At 42.0% G+C, this 21828-nt stretch overlaps 1 protein-coding gene across 1 annotated transcript; it reads right to left on the reverse strand.

Annotated features, from left to right (window-relative positions):
* Nucleotides 1-1398: 1398 nt before the first annotated feature.
* On the reverse strand, nucleotides 1399-21732 carry MYLIP (myosin regulatory light chain interacting protein). Its single transcript, XM_075828415.1, has 7 exons — nucleotides 21486-21732; nucleotides 17249-17439; nucleotides 9844-10023; nucleotides 7437-7634; nucleotides 6234-6398; nucleotides 5329-5749; nucleotides 1399-3551 (listed from the first exon to the last, which is right to left on the reverse strand). Exons 1-7 carry the CDS (start codon nucleotides 21570-21572, stop codon nucleotides 3462-3464), a joined length of 1332 nt encoding a protein of 443 aa, XP_075684530.1. The 5' UTR covers nucleotides 21573-21732; the 3' UTR covers nucleotides 1399-3461.
* Between the last annotated feature and the right edge of the window lie 96 nt (nucleotides 21733-21828).

Raw genomic sequence — 21828 nt, forward strand, 5'->3', positions numbered from 1 at the left:
ACAGAAATGACTGGCGTCCGATCACTGGGAGGTATAAGGTGGCGACAGCATTCAGCAAATACCAGAGTGGTTAGTAGAAAACATAACGTGTGATCTCTCAAGCTTTGAATGTGAGTGAAGTTGTGGAGGCAGGATAAGCAAAATGGCTGGACGAAATGTTTAAAGAGAACCTTTCACCTCCCATACATGTGCAGCATGTAATGGGGAGGGCTGCACAAACCCTGGGGTTCTTTACATTTTTTTTCTACCTCCCTCCGCTATTTAGACATCGGTGCCGTTATATTTGGCGCCAAATATTTAAATAACCGCCTGAACAGTCAATGGGGCGTGTACTGGTAAGGGGGCGTGTTACTATGGCTGTGACACTGTCCAATCAGGTATGGACAGTGCCACAGCAAGAGCAAGCAGAGAGTGCATGCTCTCTCTCCAGCTTTGAAGATCAGTCTTTTCACCCAAACCGGCAAGGGGGCGTGTCACTGCGACGGACATTGTAAGCGCTCCACAGCTCTTACACTGTCCGTAGCAGTGACACGCCCCCTTGCAAGTTCAGGTGAAAAGACTGATCTTCAAAGCTGCTCGCTGTTGCTGTGGCACTGTCCATACCTGATGGGACAGTGTCACAGCCATAGTAACACGCCCCCTTGCCAGTACACGCCCCATTGATTGTTCAGGGGGTTATTTAAATATCGGGCGCCAACTATAACAGCACCGATATCTAAATAACGGAGGGAGGTAGAAAAAAAAAAATGTGAAGTGCCCCAGGGTTTGTGCAGCCCTCCCCATTAGATGCTGCACATATATGGGAGGTGAAAGGTTCTCTTTAATAGCAGGAGGTGTTAATGTTTTCAGATCTCAGCCCCCTATCTATAAGACAATGCCATGTGGACAATATTTGGCCCAACAAAGTATTAAGTGCTGATAAAAAAAAATTATTTGCCACTACACATATAGTACGTTCTATATACACTGATGTTGAGCTAGATAGAGAACATAGTAATTTAGCTAGGGCAGTAGAAGGACTTCCTTTGTAATCCAATTCTTATTATACATGTAGTCTTCTTTTATTCTGTATTTTGCATCTTTGATCCAACTGCCAGGAAACCATAATGGACCACTCTGTTGGAAAATGAACGGTTAAGCGACTTCGTTCATGTTGACAACCATGCATTTTCCAATGTAAAGCTGTCATAAAGACAAAGCACACAATGTATTCTTTCAGAACAGTTCATTATATGAGCCGGAGGACTATCCTGCATGTTTGCACAGTCAAGAGATGGTCTCAGCAACAGATTATCTTTGTTCCTTCCAAAGATACAAGGAAATGGAATTTTTAACTTGTAAAAAAAGTTAACAGCAACCACTAAATTAACCGTGTTAAGAGAATCACAGACATCAAGGTATCTTCAGAAATCCTTTATTTAACTAAATATAAAAAGACATAGATCTTGTCTACCACACTAGACGGGAAAGGACTCCAGTGTTGTATGTGGAGGCAAAATCCATATTTTACCAAGTGAAAAAATAAATCCCTCTAGGAATTTGAGGCTTTACATCAATGTGCCATAAAAAAGTAGAGCAAATTTTCAAATCAGTTTTGACAAAATGTCTGTGCAAAGAAACAAAATGCATAAGGAACAAATTACTGCTACATTAAGGCAATAAGAAAGGTATATAAAGAACATCTTTCCATAAAGTGACAGTGTAAATTTTCCCAGCTTTAGATTTGCAGGGTATTGCACCAAAATGGCCATCTTGGCTGTACTATATCTGTGTAGTAAAGCTTCTACCGCTCACTGTGGCAAAAGTCTGACTCATTACAACTGAGTAGATTACATTATTCAAAGCGAACTTAGAGAGCGTGAAAACCCACATACTACACATGTATAGTAAACCTACTAGGTGACCATAATGCCCAAGTAATAAGGAACAAAGGGAGGAGGATAGTGGACAGGGTACATAAGCTCTAAATATTAATGACTGTACACATGCAAAAGAACAAATACTGAACCTGATTATTTTAGCAAAACGGACATTCTTAAAAAAAAGAAAAAAAAAAAGAAAAACAAAAAATCTACGCCAGCAACCAATACTTTGTGCCCTTTGACCTAGGATTCATTTTCTGTATATGTCACACTAAAAAAAAAAAATATATAAAAAAATAAAAAATAGTAGTATAACCAGAGCACATAAAGCTATTTATCCATATTAAAAATAAAAAGGAAAAAAGACAAACCCAGAAGAATAAAAGAATAAAATTAGAACAGCATCTAAATGCGAATACTGATTTCAAGGTATAGCACTATGGAAAATAAATAAAATTATCTATATAAATATAGAGACTGTAAGCAAATAAAATCTAAGCCAATGTCTTATCTAAAAAGAACAAACTAGTAAGTTGGTTGAGAACACAATGACAAAGTAAAAGGATTGTAAATTAGTCTGGACTAAAGAGGGTTTTACACCGGAAGATTAATCGGGCAGATGCGCGCTAATATAACGCTCGTTGCCGATAATTTCCCAGTGTAAACAGGGCAGCGATCAGCAGATGAACGAGCAAACGCTGGTCATATAGTTCTTTTTTTTTTTTTTAAAAAGTAAGATTATCGTTGTCGGTAGCACATCTCCCTGCCGACATGATAATGTATGGGGAGGAGCGATCGGAGTAACGAACGCTCATCCCCATACATGGCTCCTTGTGACAGGAGCAAGCGAGCACCGATCAACGATGTCTCGTTGATCAGCGCTCGCTGCAGCGGCCAAATGTCGGCCGGTGGAAAAGGGCCTTAAGAAGTCTTTCCCCAACTCTTAGTATACTCTTCTCAAAAAACCAAGACAGAGAAACAAATGTAAAAATTATTCATACTGCACATAAAAAAAAAAAGATAAAAAAGTAATGATTGCCTAGAACTACCACAGATTCTTATCGCCTCAGACACCAGCGTCCCACCATCTAAACAGTTCTTAATTCACCAGGGTCTAGCAGCAGCAGCACTGATTTCCCTTCTAGTCAATTTCACAAGTTTCTAGTGAATTAATAGGCTGCGAGCTCATGAACATGAGTAGATGACTGGTATGACAATATTCAGTTAAAAATCTAAGAACAAGTGGCAAGAAAATGGCTTAACCTCAAAACCTAACTATTTAAAAAACAAAAAAAAAACAAACACTAAAACTTGACGTCCACCGTAGGAGTACGTCTGGAAAAGCTCTGTGCTATATTTGGCGAAAACCAAAAAAGTGGCTTATTAATTTTTAAAAAAAATAAAACAAATTTAAACACAAGAAAGGACCAAAAATAGAAGAATCCTTGTTTACAGGAGTCTTCCGGCAGAAAGATGCATTTTCTCTTTTCTCCTCTTTAGTTGTAGCAAATTCAATGGTTGTAGCACTTCGTAGTGTAGTTCATGGTAATATACAGAGTTTGTTTTAAAGTGTCCAAGGCTTAATTAAAGTTTTTCGTCTTAAATAACAGTCAGATTTAATAAGCTCGTGTGTGTTGGCAAATAAACATGCTGAACGTGATCCACCGAAGCCCGGCAAACTGGACATGACTAGGAAGGGAGGGAAAAAATTTAATTAGTACAAAGCTTTTGGTCTACACTTGTTCATACGGCACTACATCTTAAAGGCAAAAACAACCCCTCAAAGAACACTTCAGATTTTTCACGTGTCTGAACAGGACTGTTCATCAAGAATGAAGCGACGCTCACCTCTGAAGAGCCATGTTTTCAAGTATTCAGACCTCACTCTCCCAACGCCCTCTGTACACGGGACTGAAAGGCTGCCGATTTTCAGCGGAATATACTACTAGCTACGTAGATGAGATTTCAGCAATTATCTACATGCTGAGGAATTTCAGTGCAGAAGTTAAGATGCGCTGGGGACTTTAAAATACGCACCACGTTTCACCTTTTTCAATTCTAGGGGTGAAAACGGCTACGTGTGCCCATCACTTCCTTCCAGTCAAATGTAAACATTTTAGGATTTAGATGAATTATTGGTAAATGACATTCAGTAAGTCTACCAGGTTACATAAAACTTGGGCTATATGATCACACTGCATCTTCCCCGTATTTTTTAAGTTTACGTCAGCAAACATCACGGCGCATATGTCAAATGTACCCATAGGCTAGCATCATACCGACGAAGAGCAAAAGAGCATTTTTTTTTGGCCTCCACGGGGCGGTATACATAGAGTATAACACTTTTTGCTGGATAGAATATCCTAGTCGACTACGCTAATCCTTCCAGAGGCATCCAGTAAAAAAAAACATTTGTTTAACTTATGCCATAATAACCTAAAGGCGACGATGTCACTGTATATATGGACAGTTACGTTGCTGGAACTACACCAAAGAAGCTCCAGTGACAGCTACCACAGGAGGCCTCTGTGCGAATGGGTTTGATCCTATTTGCACACGGCGGAGCATTGAGGGGCAGCACACGGGACATGATAGAGAGGGGATAGTCCCTCCCAAGCAGGCCGCAACTATCCCCTCCTTAACAGCTGCAAAGCAGCCTGGGGAAGCTACGTCGCTGTGGCTACCCTAGGGAAACTGCAGTGAGGTAGTTTTCCCCAGTTTGAAGTCGGGGACGCCAGCTGCTTTGAGAGGTGTTGCGGTCACGGCGCAGTGATTGTGTTCTGTAGCAGCCGGAGTCCCTGGCTGCCACGTCATTGCAGATTCCCAAGGCTAGCCCCAGCGACGCAGTTTCCGAGTGGCAGATAAGCAGCCAGGGACTTCAGCCGGTTTGAAGATGTTGAAGGGGGATAACTAATCCTACTTGCATACAGCAACACAGGGGACAAGATAGAGGGAGCGAGGGTGCTAGAATTCCATCACCCCCTTTTAACATTTTCAAAGCAGGTAGAGTCACCAATTGCTTCCTTACACCCGAGGAAGTTACATGGGCAGAGATAAGAAATCTAGGACTCTGTGTCCTTTTAAGATCTTGTAGGGGGGGTGAAATCAGTTGAGAGCTGGAGTAGGGGGACAGAGTCGGACGGGGAAGCTCCAGTGGGGTCAGAGTGACGGGAAGCTCCTGTATGGCATGTCATAGCCTCCATTATCATCTACGTTGGGAGATTTTCCTAATGTATCTGTTCAAATCGAAGCCCATAACGTAGTGTGAACATGGCCTAATTTAGTGTAATCTAACCAGCCAAATCTTAATCAGCTTTGTGTTCAGAGTGAACAGGACATTGGAGTATTTTACAGTAAATACATAGTTCGTGGGTTGAATAAAATAAAATTCAAGTCCACCAAGTTCAAAATGAAACACGGAATTGAAAAGCCAACTGTTAAAATAACTAAATGATTTAGCAGTTACCTGTAATCGGGTGGCACAGCTCTCGCAGCACACCATATGCCCACATGGGCAGAAGGCAGAATTGATTTCTTCTTCACAGCACACCATGCACAGCATGGCTTCTTTCAGTTTCCTCAGCTTCTCCTGAAGTTCCTTTGTTTGCTGACAGCTGAGGCTCTCACAGCTGTTACAGTTAAGAGTACTTTCAGATGTCTTGAGGGGGGAACCCTGCCCACTATGGTCACTCCTCGGGAACAGATCCATAATGCCAGCATTGTACAATTCTCTTCTTGCATGGTCATAAACCTCTTTTGATGTCCTTCTAATATCAAACACATACTTCTTGCCAACATTGATATTATCATTTAGAAATAATGATGCTAGGTGTCCTTTCAGATCTCGGCTGTACTGCATCATAACAGCGCTAGTAACAGTATCACACCTGAAATGAAAAGTGCAAGATTATGTAGAATATTCAATTTAGTCCAGCTCAAAATTACTGTTTGCGCTAATATTTTGTCTGAAGTTCAGAGAAGAATCGGACTCATGCACTGCCAAACTTATTGCATTCCCCATTACAATGGCAGACATTGATTAACTGGCAAGCACTTAAAGAGGTGGTCTCATTATGACAGCAGCGGTCTAAAATTGAAGCTGGTCCAGCTGTTATCGCACGAGGAAGCTGCAGCTGGTAAATGTAATATTGCATGCCCGCCATTCAAATTAATACATAGACGGGACAGGTCCACCAGAACGTGAAGCGCGCTTTGCTTTCAGCATCCCACTCTTGCTAAGAGACTCCTGTGACGGGGATTACCCCTCTATGAAGTCCATATGCCCCAGCAGGACAAATGAAAAAGGGATTGTCCTTATGAGACGTCACATCAAAACAGACTGACTATGTTCCCGTTGTACAGTCCACGAACCTGTAAAATGCGTGTGTTTCTGTTATCGCCCTGTAGAGTCCACTGGCTGCTCTGGTGCTGATCACTTTGAAAAGAAGAACCAAACTATTCCCAGAGTCCTTGGTTATGGTCAAGTATACATTCTTTCCGGATTGTGTTGCCATTTGGATAACTGGATACGTAATCCTAATTTATGGGGAACACATAATAAATAAATAAAAATTGAATGCATACAGCAAAAGAAGGTGGTACCAATAACCTATAGCTTTGTAAATGTGTTTTACATTACAGCTACCCGCCACTGGCCCAGAAAAATCAAGCTCTCACATAGCTTTGCCATCTGTTAGTCATCGCTCTTAGGGTATGTTCACACGTACAAAAAAGTGGCTGAAAAGTAGCGCCAAAAATGTTTTTTGATGCTGAAAATAAAGCTTTTTTCATTTGAAGCTTCTTTTGAGGTGTTTTTCATAGGGTTAATGAAAAATCAGCTCCAAAAACGCCTCAAGAAGTGACATGCCACTTTTTACGGGGGGGTTTTTTGAATTCAGTAGCATAAAGACACACCTCATGTGAACAGCACAGAGTATTTCCCATTGAATTCAATGCCAAGCTGTTTGTATGCATATTGCTATTGTTTTTCTAGGCGTTTACGCTTAGAAATAGGCCTAAAAAAAAAACGACATGTGAACATACTCTCAGAGTCGAATGACAAAAAATAAATACCTTTCTTTTTTATTTAAAAAAACACTGCTTCAAGGAGGTCAAAATACGGCACATTCTTAAGGGGTAAATGGGCGCGGTGTAATACATATTCCATGCAGGGTCGTACAACAATCAGGTCACGGTAGGTCCTGGTGGAATAACCCCTTTTGGGTTGTCATGAAGTAATTATTTAAGTACACTGCTCTCTCACCCATATAATTTACTTCATCCTAAAATATCTGTACTTTATGCAAATTTGTGTTCTATAAAAACGGTCAGCAGAAGCCACACTTCCTTTAGAAGCACAATATTTCAGAACTTTGTAACCCATCTTCAGTACATATAAACATATTTAGTTACTCAACAAGACAGAGGCGTCAGTAATTGTACGGTCCTGTTCCAAAACAGGAAGCATGGACATGTACACAAGAACACGCTGCCAACCAAACGATGGGTAGACCGTAATATTTTTAAACAACACACAAAGGCTGGCATTAAGTAGAACATTTACATCATACCTACCTATTAATTGGGCTGAAGTCTTCTTTGCAAATAGATACACCTTCAGGGCCTATGCCTATTATAAGCTTTTGTCCTTCCGCGTCTCGCACAGAATGCCACTCTACCCCATAGTTTTCAAGCGCGGATACGATCTGAAGAACCTGGTACTCCCCTGATGCCTGGCTTAGTCCTTCCAAGCTTTTGTGCTTTTCAATAATACTGTAAGGTGACAAGAAGACGACGACAGGGAGTTCAGTCTGGATGAACACGCAAGAAGCTTGACAAAAGCGGACTATCGAGACTTCTGCTTGCTGACAAAGTGACTGGAACTAATCTGTAGTGCCGGCTGAGCGATGTAAAAACCAGGATTGTGCATCCACTGCTAATCTTTTCTCATAGACATCCTAAGCCGTTATTACATTCAGGAGATAGTCCGCTGCATGCACATATTGCGACAGCATAATCTTGTTACAGTAAAAAAAATAAAAAAATTATTTTTTTTAATGCCAGAAGAGCTTATGCTGTAACTTTACCTATTCCTCAAGCACAACCATTGCGTGCCATCTCCGTACGCGTTAAGCAATTGAAGGCATGTCCCCATTTTACTTACCAGGGTCAAACATCATTCTTCTTACATGTATATTATAATCTGCTCAGCAGCACGTGGACTAGATTCATACAAAAATGTATAGAGTTTTTTGTGAAACACGTATCTGGACTAAGGTCATCAGCGGACATTGTGTAGGGTTATGTTATTAGAAAGATGGCAAAATTGTGCACGCTGTGCTCATTGACTGATGCACAAATGGATCTCTCGCCACACCCATGTTTAGGGCGGCTAGTTGTACAGGACAAAGACAATTTCCTACAGTAACACGTCTGCCATAATAATGACTTCAAGTTCACATGAATTATGTAATAAGGACTAGAACAGAACAAGTAGTCTAATTTTAACTTCCTGTGACCGCACCTTCAACTCATCATTACGATTAGTACCATCGCGTCGATTTTACTTCTGAACTTATCATCAAAGCCTGGGATGTCATTACAAGCAGATATTATATCAGAGGTTGCAATACGGAATTAAGATGTGCTTAGACACTCGGGGAATATTTATAACTATTAAAGGTTTATAAGGACTGAAGTCAAAGATATCAAACAGTAAACCCTACAAACCAAATATTCAGTGAATAGTGGAGTTTTTAGGCAAACTCACACCCATATATTATTGCCATGGAGGAGATCTATATGAGATGTCTGAGGCATCTCATAAATAGGGGTCTTATAGGGATAATCCAACCACTGACTTATGGCATATCCATATGAGAAGCCATAAATATTTCATTGGTGGGAGCCCTCAAAGTGGGATCCTCACTCAACAAAAAGGACAAGGCGGAGTACGCACACTGCTCTTATTAGGCTATTCTTACACAGGTCGTATAAGCTCTGAATAAGTCTCTTGCGTATACGACCCAGAACACCGGAAAATCCGGCTGAATATTCATACCAAATGGTGCTTTAATTTGGTGCGTACATTTGACCGGATTGTCCAATGTAAACGGCAGTCAAAGGAAAAAAACCAAAAACAAAACGCCTACAGTCTACTCTCCTGCCATTGGAACGCATCCCTGCTCTTTCAGCCTGCTCAGTGTATGGACGGTCTCTTGTATGACATCACCACATGTGACCACTGCAGCCTGCGATTAGTTGCAGGGGGTCACGTGATAAAACATCACAGGAGACGGTCCTGACACAGCAGCCTAGGAAAGAGCAGGAACGCGTTGCTATGGCAGTGCTGCGAGAGGAAAGTATAGGTGCTCTTTTTACCTGCTAAAATTTATGCAAACAAGCAAATACCTTTAAACTTCATGGGGTAATTCTGCAACAAATTCGCAGCATAGACAGACATGCTGGGGATTTATGTATTCTGTGCATCAACTTTGCTGCTACTGTAATACGCTTAGATGTGATGATTATTAGGGTAATCCGGTGTGTCAGATGCACAGAGGAGCTGCCGTCAGCCGAGTCGTCGGTCCAGCAGACTGACGGATTCAGCTTACAGTGGAGCTAGGCAGCTTCTAGGTATAGCGCATAGACGCTGCATCACAAAAAGTCAAGAAAAGCCTACAAGGGTTTACATAGCCTTTAAGGAAACAGCAGAGTCACTGCCATGTATCCTAGAGATATGCCGTAAAATTCAATGCTTGGAGTACACATTTAGAATATTTTCACACAACCTAGCCATGCATTAGTAAATCAGAAGTAAAAGCAGTAGCCAAAATTGGGTAATAACCTTTTATTACTTTTGCAAAAGCATGATCTCCGTAAAAAAAGAAAATGACCAGATTTTGACTATGGCTCTAACCTGGGAATGTTGAATGGCAAAAGCTCTCCTACAATATGTCAGATTGCAGTAGGACACACACACCTTTCTAATGTAGTCGTTTCCAGCTCCTTTGTACAGAGATTCTGGTATCGGGCAGTGTTCTGATTATAATCGCCAAACTCCAACTGGGCCATCAGAGCGCTCAGCTCCACCGCTAGCTCTGGAGAACATTGCAGGCGGCCAGCCAGGAGGTCATCCTTTATGTGCAAGAAAAAGGTGTGCCTAATGGAGGGAAAAAAAAAAAATTGCATGAAGAACACTTCTATTATTATTTTTCCTCAGTAACTTGCACATCTCTGTATATTCAGATTTCACAGTACTGGCAATTGAGTGTCCATTGTTGGAATGAAACTAATGAGCAAAATAAGCAACAGCGAAAAGATGTTCAGGAGTGGTCATTCAGCCGTCTCCGGTTCTTGGAGAAGTCCTCTTTGGTCGAGTTGTTAAAATCTATAATCTGCTCCTCGGAAAGCGGTGTGAAAACTCTAGATGAAGCTGTAATGGTGGTCATGTTATATATATATATATATATATATATATATATATATATATACACACATACACACACATACATACATACACACACACACGAATGAGGCAAACGTAAGAATGAAAAATACTCCTGAACCCAAGCTGTATAGAAGTTTCTCATACCCATCAATGGGTCATAGGTGTTCATATTTATTCATTACTGTCCTACCTAAATATACTGGGTGAGGTTTTAGACATTTAAAAATAAATCAAACATCTTTTAGAAAGCCCTTTTACTATGCCCAGCATGTAATGTACCCGGCACATACTGTACGGAACAGAAACATAACTAGTCGGTTAATTGATACTATTATGAGATAAAACAAAAACGTGGCCAGGCACTAGAAATGTTGGAATTAACTGCACATATTTCCGGTTGAGACAGACTTCTATTAATACAAAGTACAGGAACATTACCCTTCCCAAAATGAGGATTTTAAAGTCGTATACTCAGTCAAAGGAGGGATTAACACTAGAACAACAAAGCAATTATGGAAGAACAAAACAAACCTATCAAATTAAAAGGATGTCCAAAAAGCAGGCACCATAACAATACTCATCCACCTCAGGGAGCGAGCCATCTATGTAGTTAGATACTAATGAACGCTACAGATTGAACATCGCCATAAAAAGAGTAACATATAAATGAATTGACATCACGTAGCAAAACGGTCTACAAGAAAATACGGCCAAGGGCATGGATATGCCAGCAAGAGTGGCATAAAAGTAGACACAGTTAGATCTCCTGAACAGTAGGGTCTTTCAGTGGCCTGGGTTCATTGCCTTTCATGCGCAAAAAAACAAAAAAAACCCACGCGCGCACACACACGTTTCAGCTCTGAAACCGTAGACACCGATCGCACATTACCCGGCTCGTAGGACGTCCCACCCTGCAATGATATAGTTGTAGCCCAAAGCCTATTAGAGACCAAGTTGACAATTATAAAATAAATGGTTTCTACCAACTTAGGCAGTTTACAGCACGTTTCTCTTTTGTGGTGCACGTTCAGCATATAGGACAGGAAAACCTTTCAATGTATAGGCCGAATGGGTCCACACGGTACAATAGGCCGGACGTATGCAGTAAGTACTTTTGTCCAGCATTTATTTCCCTCTGATAAACGTATCGTTTTTCGTCTCTCATCGGTACATTGTAAACCTGTGCGGATCTCACAGAACTAAAGTCACAACCAGCGATAAGTTACAACGATCGGGTGATGACCGCACTTTAAAGAGGCTCTGTCACCAGATTTTGCAACCCCTATCTGCTATTGCAGCAGATCGGCGCTGCAATGTAGATTACAGTAACGTTTTTATTTTTTTTTAAAACGAGCATTTTTGGCCAAGTTATGACCATTTTTGTAGTTATGCAAATGAGGCTTGCAAAAGTCCAAGTGGGCGTGTTTAAAGTAAAAGTCCAACTGGGCGTGTATTATGTGCGTACATCGGGGCGTTTTTAATACTTTTACTAGCTGGGCGTTCTGACGAGAAGTATCATCCACTTCTCTTCAGAACGCCCAGCTTCTGGCAGTGCAGACACACAGCGTTTTCGAGAGAGATCACGCTGTGACGTCACTCCCTGCCCCAGGTCCTGCATCGTGTCGGACGAGCGAGGACACATCGGCACCAGAGGCTACAGTTGATTCTGCAGCAGCATCGGCATTTGCAGGTAAGTCGATGTAGCTACTTACCTGCAAACGCTGATGCTGCTGCAGAATCAACTGTAGCCTCTGGTGCCGATGTGTCCGACACGATGCAGGACCTGGGGCAGGAAGCGAGTGACGTTACAGCGTGATCTCTCGAGAACACGCTGTGTGTCTGCACTGCCAGAAGCTGGGCGTTCTGAAGAGAAGTGGATGATACTTCGTCAGAAAGCCCAGCTAGTAAAAGTAGTAAACACGCCCCGATGTACGCACATAATACACGCCCAGTTGGACTTTTACTTTAAACACGCCCACTTGGACTTTTGCAAGCCTCATTTGCATAAATACAAAAATGGTCATAACTTGGCCAAAAATGCTTGTTTTTTAAAAATAAAAACGTTACTCTTATCTACATTGCAGTGCCGATCTGCTGCAATAGCAGATAGGGGCTGCAAAATCTGGTGACAGAGCCTCTTTAAAAATGACAACACACGAGTTGCTCAATCTTGTATATTTTAACAGCATCTAATTTATGAGAACATCTTCAAGGATGGAAAAGCTTTGTTCTCATGTCATTTGTGGAAACTTGTCTTTGTTCAAAAGATGGCAGAGCGCCATCAGCCCTTTTTTAGATTTCTGACAGACAATTGAAAAAGCGCAGCATGTTGCTCTATGGGTCTATATGAAATCCTGTCAAAAATTGGATGACAAATGGCTCCAAACAGGACCCATGCTCAGAGGTCATCCTGGTTTATATAAAAGAACAGGGAATGAAGTCATCCCTACCCCAACTGTGTAATGGGCACATGGCCATTTTATGGATCAGTGCTGTACAGATCTGTAGTACAGTGCCCATAACCTGTTATAAGCCCCTATTATACGGAGAGATACACACGTTTTCTTCTTACAGATTCATATGGTGTCTGCGGGAAACAGAATACAATTGTGGCATGCTATATCACGCAGGTGTTCTCATCAGAGGTCCAAATTGGGGTCCCAATGCAAAAATTGGTAGCAGTGCCATGTTCCATTTAGAACATTGGTTTCTTCTTATGTGGTAGAGGGGCATTTGGGCCCCCTTCAGGTAACCGGGCCTAGGTGAGACTGCCACCTCTGTAGCCCCTATAGCTACGCCCCTGGAAAGGAGGATTATAGTGCACAAACGCAAGAGACTCCAGTGACTGAATTACTCCGGTTTACAGATAGTATGCGTGGGGAAAAAAAAAATAATAAATCAAGAAAATCTTTCCTTCACAATATACATAACCGGACTCATTTTACTATTCTAGAATTACAATGAGTGATTAAAGTTAATAAAAAAACAACAAATTGGATTTAATTGGATCACATGCAAAATTGGAGTGTGGACAAATCCTATCGGCACCTAGACATTTTCCAATAGGTTTCTAGGGTGTAAATATATGGCAAAACATGCTTTAGGTATACATTTAAGATTTACATCTGGGTAGAAGTTTATAAAGCTGCTGCATTGCATAACCGGCTTTGCTAGATTTTTTTTATATATAGATCAGCACACCTCCTTTATATGAAGTATAGCATTTAGATCTCAATGTGTTAACGGGTCTACATGCTTTAAACTGCGCTGGATCAATTATAGCGACAACATATACCATCTATAGGAAATGGTTTTCCACATTTCATAGGTAGAACACGACTTGCTATAAGCAAGGAAGGCTCAACATCAGCAGCCGCCACAATAACGGGAGGAGGAAGGCTCGGCACCTGGTGTTCTCCGGTTACAAACCTCATTGTGTGCTGACCTTTCCCCTACTGCCACAGAACAGCTTTATATGTGCACTCTGCAGCTGTATACTTCACGGAAAACTCTACCCTACAGACGGGTACCTTAGACCTGGTCATACTCCCGTCTGTATAAAACAGATCCATCTAGATCCTGGCATCGATGTCAATGCAGTGGAGACCCTCAGCGTTTCAGGGTGCAAGATCAACCCCTAAAATCAGTCTCCAGTACCAGACGGTCAGGATATAATCTACCCCTCCGCATCAGATCACACTCGAGCCCATTGAGTGCTACGGGCAAAAAACGCAGCGAAATACGCTTTCTCTGCCTCCCATTGATGTCAATGGGAGGTCAGAGGCGTAAACACCCGAAGATAGGGCATGACGCTTCTTTTTACCGCGAGACGGTTTTTCTGCTCGCGGTAAAAAAAACACCTCCGCCTCCCATTGAAATCAATGGGAGGCATTTTCGGCCGTTTTTTGGCGCAGTTTTCCGACGCGGTATCCGCGTTTAAAAAACAGTCTGAACAGGGCCTTAATGGAACTTGTATTTACGACACTACATCCTGGTGATCACCACTGGGTAATATTTTCTCAGCACGTCAGATAAAGTTCCTTTTGCTTATATACATTCAGAAACAATTTCTATAGATCAATAAGGCCAAAGCTTAAATGGGGCACATTGATAAACAGAAATGGGTTTAAACGGATTTCTTAAAGCTTAAAATAAAAAGAGCGACTGAACTTTACATTATCCAGTGAAATAAATCATGGTCTAGAAGTGTTAAATATACGAGTCTTAAACTCGTATGCAAAAACAGGAAAGTTACACACACCGCAGCTTCTGCATAGAAACAAGAAGCGCGGCCAACCAGGCAGTTTCCTCTTACACCAATCTATATTCTGCATCTCAAGCCAACAGCTATTACCAGAGGTTACTATGAGTCAATGACCCGCTGTAACCCAATGTCATCATATATTACAGAGTCATGTGACTTGCTCAAGAGACTTCATGAAGTATTAAGAAAGCTCGATAAATATTTAGCCATAGTAAATGATGCCGCTCGCTTTCACAGAAGTAAAAAAACAGAAAAGCCTATGCAGTGTGTAGGTGCGATGATAGAAATGGTTTGTTATCGGACTGAAGATGTAAGTGAAATGGACAGATTACGTTTTAGACCGAGTCCACGCGTAGCGGAAGAAATCCGTTGTGGATTTGCCGCGGACTCGTGGAGAAAACAGCAGCAAAATCTGCATGCGTTAACGCAGACTTAATCCCATACATTGCAGAGGTGAAATCTACGATGAAATTCTGAAACAAGGAATACTCTGCGGATTCAGAAATCTGCAGAATGACCTTAATTCCATGCTAATTTTTTTATTTTGCTACATGTAGATGGGATTTTGAAAACCTCATCATATACTGCACAATGCTGCAGATTCATGGCAATCCGCTGAGTCTGAATATGGCCTTAGGGTTACTGCCAGAGGATGCAAAGTAAAAAACATGGCACATGATCAGTTTACGGAGGGCAGGAACAGAATAGAATAGATTTAGATTCACTACACTATTTGTAGCCACTTTGACTTATTGGTGAGGGTCCTGAATTGGGGACCACAGAATTTCCTAATAGGGTATTTGAAAGTGGGTTTTTCTACGTATAGAGATATGTAATTTGCATGCAAACACGGTCTTGCCAAAAAGAGAGAGAAAAAAAAAAAAAAAAAAAGTCTCTGTACATAGGAAATGTAAAGTAAAGAATTTCCTCCGCAAACACACCAATCTATTAAGCGGTGTCTGCACACACATTGTGAATTCCTCTGACGACACTAATAAATTATTCACAAATACTGTACCTACGCACAAGATACAAGGGTATTAAAAACAGGCTGGAACACCATAAAAAAAGTAGAAGCCACTAAGGATGGAGGCTTCACAACACACAATTCCAACAAGACGTCTATATGGCCCCAAACATTTTTGCGTTCACATGTCTGCACTATACTTCCTGAAAAAACACGGTCTTATCTGGCACCCGGCGCTGGAAAAAAAGCCGAGCCAGTTCAGGGAGGGAGTTTCCTGCTCTGCTGTACTTGTGGTTTTGTATGACCTATAATAATACAGTCTGCTATATGAGGTTACTACAGGGCAGACTCGAAAAGAAAGAGGTTACCAAAGCCACTTAACTTCCCCGTACAGAAGTAGAAGAGACCATTTACAGAGAGCTTCTTGGTGTGTTGAAACTTTTTTGTTTTGAGACCTTAGTTTATATAATTTCCAACAAAGACTATACTATGCAATGTGTGGATATGGAGCATCGTAGAAACAAAGCCATGCCGCTTTTCCCATGTAATTTTATAAATACAACTTCAGGCAGATGGATAATAGTGCCATACAACTCATGGTACGACAGTGCCATATGATTGTAGTGCCATTTGGTGACTTTCCTGAAGATTTTTTTTTTCTTATGAAAGTAGTGTCAATTTCCACAGTTTTTTTTTTATATATAGAATGGTCAACGGGAAGTGTTACTATAGAAGGTGACCGTCACGCAGCGGAAACTTTACCTAGTTCTCACCCAAGATGAAGTGTCCGACATCACTACGAATAAAATATGATACAGTGTATTACCACATGCTACATGAGGACAATGCCTGAATATAACCAGAACAAGTCTCATTAAAAGGGGTTGCCGCCTATATGCAAGAACCGTCCCCCAACAATAAGCTGATCACATGATGTCCTGCTGCTGGGCCCACAGCGATCAGCTGCAATCTGTTGAAGAATCCAGCAACAAGTGTTCAATTTCCCTGCAGCGCCACCACAGAGGAAATTAAGCATTACACAGTTCCCATTAAAAATCAACACGCTGTCCATGTGATGCATAGACATGACAGGTCCTCAAGCGTGAGAGGCTTTTTATCCACTTTGGACTCTGGCTAATCAAGCATTAAAATGTATTATTAAAAATCTGCATGAAAAACGATTAATTTTTAATTTACCTTGTGTCGACATTTTAAATTAGCAAGATATTCTGTCTAGTGACTCATAACGTCACCTCTGGTCACAGTATCGTGACCGTACTGCAGCTCTGCCCCTATTCCAGTGAATAGGAGCAGAGCTGAAGTAACCCAGCATGGCCGATATACAGTGTATGGAGCCTTCTGCTTCCGGCACCGACCACTGCATAGCTTCTGGAGGCCGCCGAAACAGTTAATCGGTGCGGGGTCCGGGTGTCGGACTCCCACCGATCATATACGGATGACCTATCGTGTGGATAGGTCATCAGTATGAAAAACCGCCCCGTGCCCGGACAACCCCTTTAACAGTAGTAAGTTACAAAGTTGATCTATATCAGGAACGCGATTAGATTAGCATACATTGTTTAAAAAGTTAAATGTCCATTTACGGGAAACGTAGCGCGATAAAACCAGCTATAAGTAATAATCGGAGAAAAACAACAATGAGTAAGAACTTCTTTTCATCTTCAATCAGTAAGAGTATGTTTTACCTGGTCTGCTCCTGAAGAATGAGATGGGGCTCCACAAAGAACTTGACTCTTAGTTTCATCCTGAAGGGAGCCAGGCCATCCATCTGTTGGGATATTCGGTTTCGCAGATTCAGCCATAGACTCTCGCCTTTACTTCCACTGAACTGTAAGCCAAAGTAATCCACTTCAATAATACCCAGCCGTTCACAAACCTAAAAACCAAGGTTAAAGAAAAGTTAAGCATTTTCAAAAAGTAGCACAAAAGTAAAAAAACTCAAGTTACTTCTGTAAAAGCACTACAGCAAAAAGTCATTAGATGGGGAACTTCTGACCAACGGAAACCATTAACGTTTCCGTCACCATTGAGATCAATGGTGCGGGAAATGGAAGCTAAGGTTTGCCATTGAGGGGTTAAGCTGACGGAAACCTCAGACAGAACCCCTCAACGGAAGGGCAACGCTGATGTGAACAGGCCCTTACTCTATGAAAACGGAATAGACAAGTTATGGGTAAGCCCTGAAACAGACATGCTGGCACTTGTTCAACCACTGAGCGAGCAAATACACTCAAACCAAATTCCTGCTGCAGTTTGCTTACACAAAGGTACGAATTACAGGAGTATTGCAAGCCAATTACATCCAATATGTACCTGATCACAACGATAACCAAGTGAAATCCAAACAGACTGTTTGCTTTGGCACATTGAGAAACCTTAATTTTATAAAAAAAAGACTAAATAAAACCTAATAAAAACACATCAGACCATGGGCAGATTGATAGGGACATGTTTAAAAGGCAGCTCAGCACATGAAGTATATTAAATTGTATGATGCAAAATTATACATCTTTCCAATATACTTTTTGCATTAATTTTTAATGTTTTTTTTTGGAGTTTTTATTTTTTAAGATCTCTGGGAACCTAACTTCACATATAGCTTTTATACTGCGGAATTTCCGTGCAGAAATTCTGCAAGAGAAATGGATATACTGCAGATTGAGGTCGTCTTTAGAATTCCATTCAATGACAACAAACGGAGATCTTGACAACTTAGCAAAATTCATATACAAAGTATATTAGAAAATTGCATAGCTTTTCACTATACCACAAGTTTAACTATTTCCTGAAACCGGAGAAACCCTTTAACGCATACAGGATGTACAAGACCTTATAAGTCATATTTGGGTTTCTTAAACACATTATCGTGAAGGATATGGGACAAAAATCGCTAAATAAGCCAGTTCCCAACTCCGCTTTAAAGGGCTGTAGACTAGGCGAACCGTATTTTATTTATGCGCCAACATATTCCGCAGCACTCACATCGGTCATAGTCAGACATTTTTTAGTTGAAAATACTACGAATAAATATTCAGGTGCCCAGGGACTGATAATCACGCTGGTGTTCATAGATTCACGCTCCAGTTCTCTTCCACATCCCAGACAATGAATACATATAATCCGAGCTGATTTTCCAGACACTGACATCTGTTATTAACAATTGCTGTGTTATTGTGTATCCATTCTGCCACAGTAACAGCTATGAAAAGGCGGCTTCAATGACATGAACGCATTGTAGACCTTCATGTGTAGAAGAAGAGAACCATTATTACTTTACGGGGTTCTAAGTCACCAATAATGGAGCCACCGTTAACAATAGCCTCGAGCTTGTAAGTCGATACGGGAATTAAAACAATGTATGGCCTTGTAATGTGTCAATGTATACAGACTTCTAACTGGGCCAAGTGCAGTATTGAGTCTGGTAAGTGAAAACTAAATTTGCGTTCCAGCACCACGTTCCAGATATGGAGGCTAAAATAGAACTGAACTCTAGTAACCCGGTTAGAAATTATTTGGCACTTCGAGAAGTGAGTAGTGAGCTGGAATGTTGGAGCTGAATAACATCCTGATGCAAGTATGAATCACAAAAAACAACTGGATTGTATATGTGATTATAGAGTAGAATCACTAGAACAATATGGATCTGACACATTGAGCCATACAAACACCATAAACCTGACAGTCTAGAGGGAGACTACAGGGCCGAAGCTCTGATCTCAAGAGGGAGACTACAGGTCCAAAGCTCTGATCTCAAGAGGGAGACTACAGGTCCAAAGCTCTGATCTCAAGAGGGAGACTACAGGTCCAAAGCTCTGATCTCAAGAGGGAGACTACAGGTCCAAAGCTCTGATCTCAAGAGGGAGACTACAGGTCCAAAGCTCTGATCTCAAGAGGGAGACTACAGGTCCAAAGCTCTGATCTCAAGAGGGAGACTACAGGTCCAAAGCTCTGATCTCAAGAGGGAGACTACAGGGCCAAAGCTCTGATCTCAAGAGGGAGACTACAGGGCCAAAGCTCTGATCTCAAGAGGGAGACTACAGGGCCAAAGCTCTGATCTCAAGAGGGAGACTACAGGGCCAAAGCTCTGATCTCAAGAGGGAGACTACAGGGCCAAAGCTCTGATCTCAAGAGGGAGACTACAGGGCCAAAGCTCTGATCTCAAGAGGGAGACTACAGGGCCAAAGCTCTGATCTCAAGAGGGAGAATACAGGGCCAAAGCTCTGATCTCAAGAGGGAGAATACAGGGCCAAAGCTCTGATCTCAAGAGGGAGAATACAGGGCCAAAGCTCTGATCTCAAGAGGGAGAATACAGGGCCAAAGCTCTGATCTCAAGAGGGAGAATACAGGGCCAAAGCTCTGATCTCAAGAGGGAGAATACAGGGCCAAAGCTCTCATCTCAAGAGGGAGAATACAGGGCCAAAGCTCTCATCTCAAGAGGGAGAATACAGGGCCAAAGCTCTCATCTCAAGAGGGAGAATACAGGGCCAAAGCTCTCATCTCAAGAGGGAGAATACAGGGCCAAAGCTCTCATCTCAAGAGGGAGAATACAGGGCCAAAGCTCTCATCTCAAGAGGGAGAATACAGGGCCAAAGCTCTCATCTCAAGAGGGAGAATACAGGGCCAAAGCTCTCATCTCAAGAGGGAGAATACAGGGCCAAAGCTCTCATCTCAAGAGGGAGAATACAGGGCCAAAGCTCTCATCTCAAGAGGGAGAATACAGGGCCAAAGCTCTCATCTCAAGAGGGAGAATACAGGGCCAAAGCTCTCATCTCAAGAGGGAGAATACAGGGCCAAAGCTCTCATCTCAAGAGGGAGAATACAGGGCCAAAGCTCTCATCTCAAGAGGGAGAATACAGGTCCAAAGCTCTGATCTCAAGGCGGTCACAGAGGATTCAGATGATCCCACCAAAAACAAATGGGAAAAGGAAAAAAATTAGGAGGTTGTGGTTCTAAAACGATTCACTCAGAAAATCAATATGATGTGTTTAGAAGTCATCCGGAATTTGAAACAATGATAAATAGGGATAAGATGCAATACCAGATATGGACTACGGACAAGAGTGGCACTGTTTCTAATGGATCGCTGGGACTTTTGTGTGACGGTGCCCAGATATTGGTGTCTGAGTTGTTATGTAGACTAAGCTACAAACACCATTGATCAGTGGGACTCTATAGCAAGACTACAACTCCCACTATGTGACGGTTAGGGCACGCTGGGAGTTAAAGTTTTGTAATAGCAGCTGAGCTACACCACTGCGGGCCAATCTGTCAAGAAACATCCATACAACAAGTCACAGTTTCCAAGTGTCGGCTGCAGTTTTGAGACCGTCTTACATACATGAAAGAGTAAGATAAACATGCCACGGAGTAAGATGTTTACATAGCAATAGGACACCAACGAGGTTTTCCTGAATGTCCAGCAGAAGTAGCATGTCGTGCTTACAGTATGACTACATCCACATCTATACTGTGCTTTATGTATATAATTATAATATATGACAGGTATAAATAACAAGAATAGCTGCCATGTAATAAGACAAGAATCCCAATACAAATGTACATAAAAACAGCAACATCCGGACAGGTGGTTATCAGGCAGAAACAAAAACCATCTGTGCCCCTGCTCTACCTACAGGAACAATGAGACCCAGAGAGTTAACCATTTACCAACATGATATCATATAAAGAGCCAAGGACACAGGCTGCTGCTGGGCAGGTGTTGGTCACACCATTCCTGCCTGTGAGTCTCAGCACAGGTGGATGGGAATAGCCTGGCACAGAGTGGGCATTAACTGGTGTTTGGTTGGCAGCAGCTATCAGAAGTAGGAAGGAAGAGGTCAACATAACAGAAGGTTGAAAAGTAGAACACCACAGGGTAATAGCAAACTTTAGACCCCCCCCATGACCACAGATAACATGTACCTGATTAAGGCAGTCCTCTCCATTAGCCTTGGCATCCACCACCACCTCCATGACCACCGAGTCCGGTCTCGTCACATAGCACAGCATGGCAGCACAGAGGAAACCTTCTCTCTGCAGATACAACTATAAAGCTACCTGATGAGCTCTACGAGCGGCCTATGTGCTACCCGGGCACCCCCGTGGGCATCTGCATGTAGATGAAAGAGCGCAGGAAGGCGCCTGCTAGTAGCAGCCTCCACACAAGGCAATGGAGGGTACAAGCAGTCCGTCCCAGTCTGCCTGGCATATAAACCACGCCCACACACACTCTCATTGGTTTATTGGCAGCTGTTCTAGGGCTAAA

Source organism: Rhinoderma darwinii, chromosome 5 (genome assembly GCF_050947455.1).
Source record: "Rhinoderma darwinii isolate aRhiDar2 chromosome 5, aRhiDar2.hap1, whole genome shotgun sequence".
Classification (NCBI taxonomy): Eukaryota; Metazoa; Chordata; class Amphibia; order Anura; family Rhinodermatidae; genus Rhinoderma; species Rhinoderma darwinii.

Coding starts and splice junctions, on each gene's coding strand:
- MYLIP (XM_075828415.1), bottom strand. CDS start 21,572: ATGCTGTGCTATGTGACGAGACCGGACTCGGTGGTCATGGAGGTGGTG. Junction 17,440..21,485: donor GAGAGGACTGCCTTAATCAG/GTACATGTTATC, acceptor CTTGGTTTTTAG/GTTTGTGAACGGCTGGGTAT. Junction 3,552..5,328: donor GCTGTGCCACCCGATTACAG/GTAACTGCTAAA, acceptor CTCCCTTCCTAG/TCATGTCCAGTTTGCCGGGC.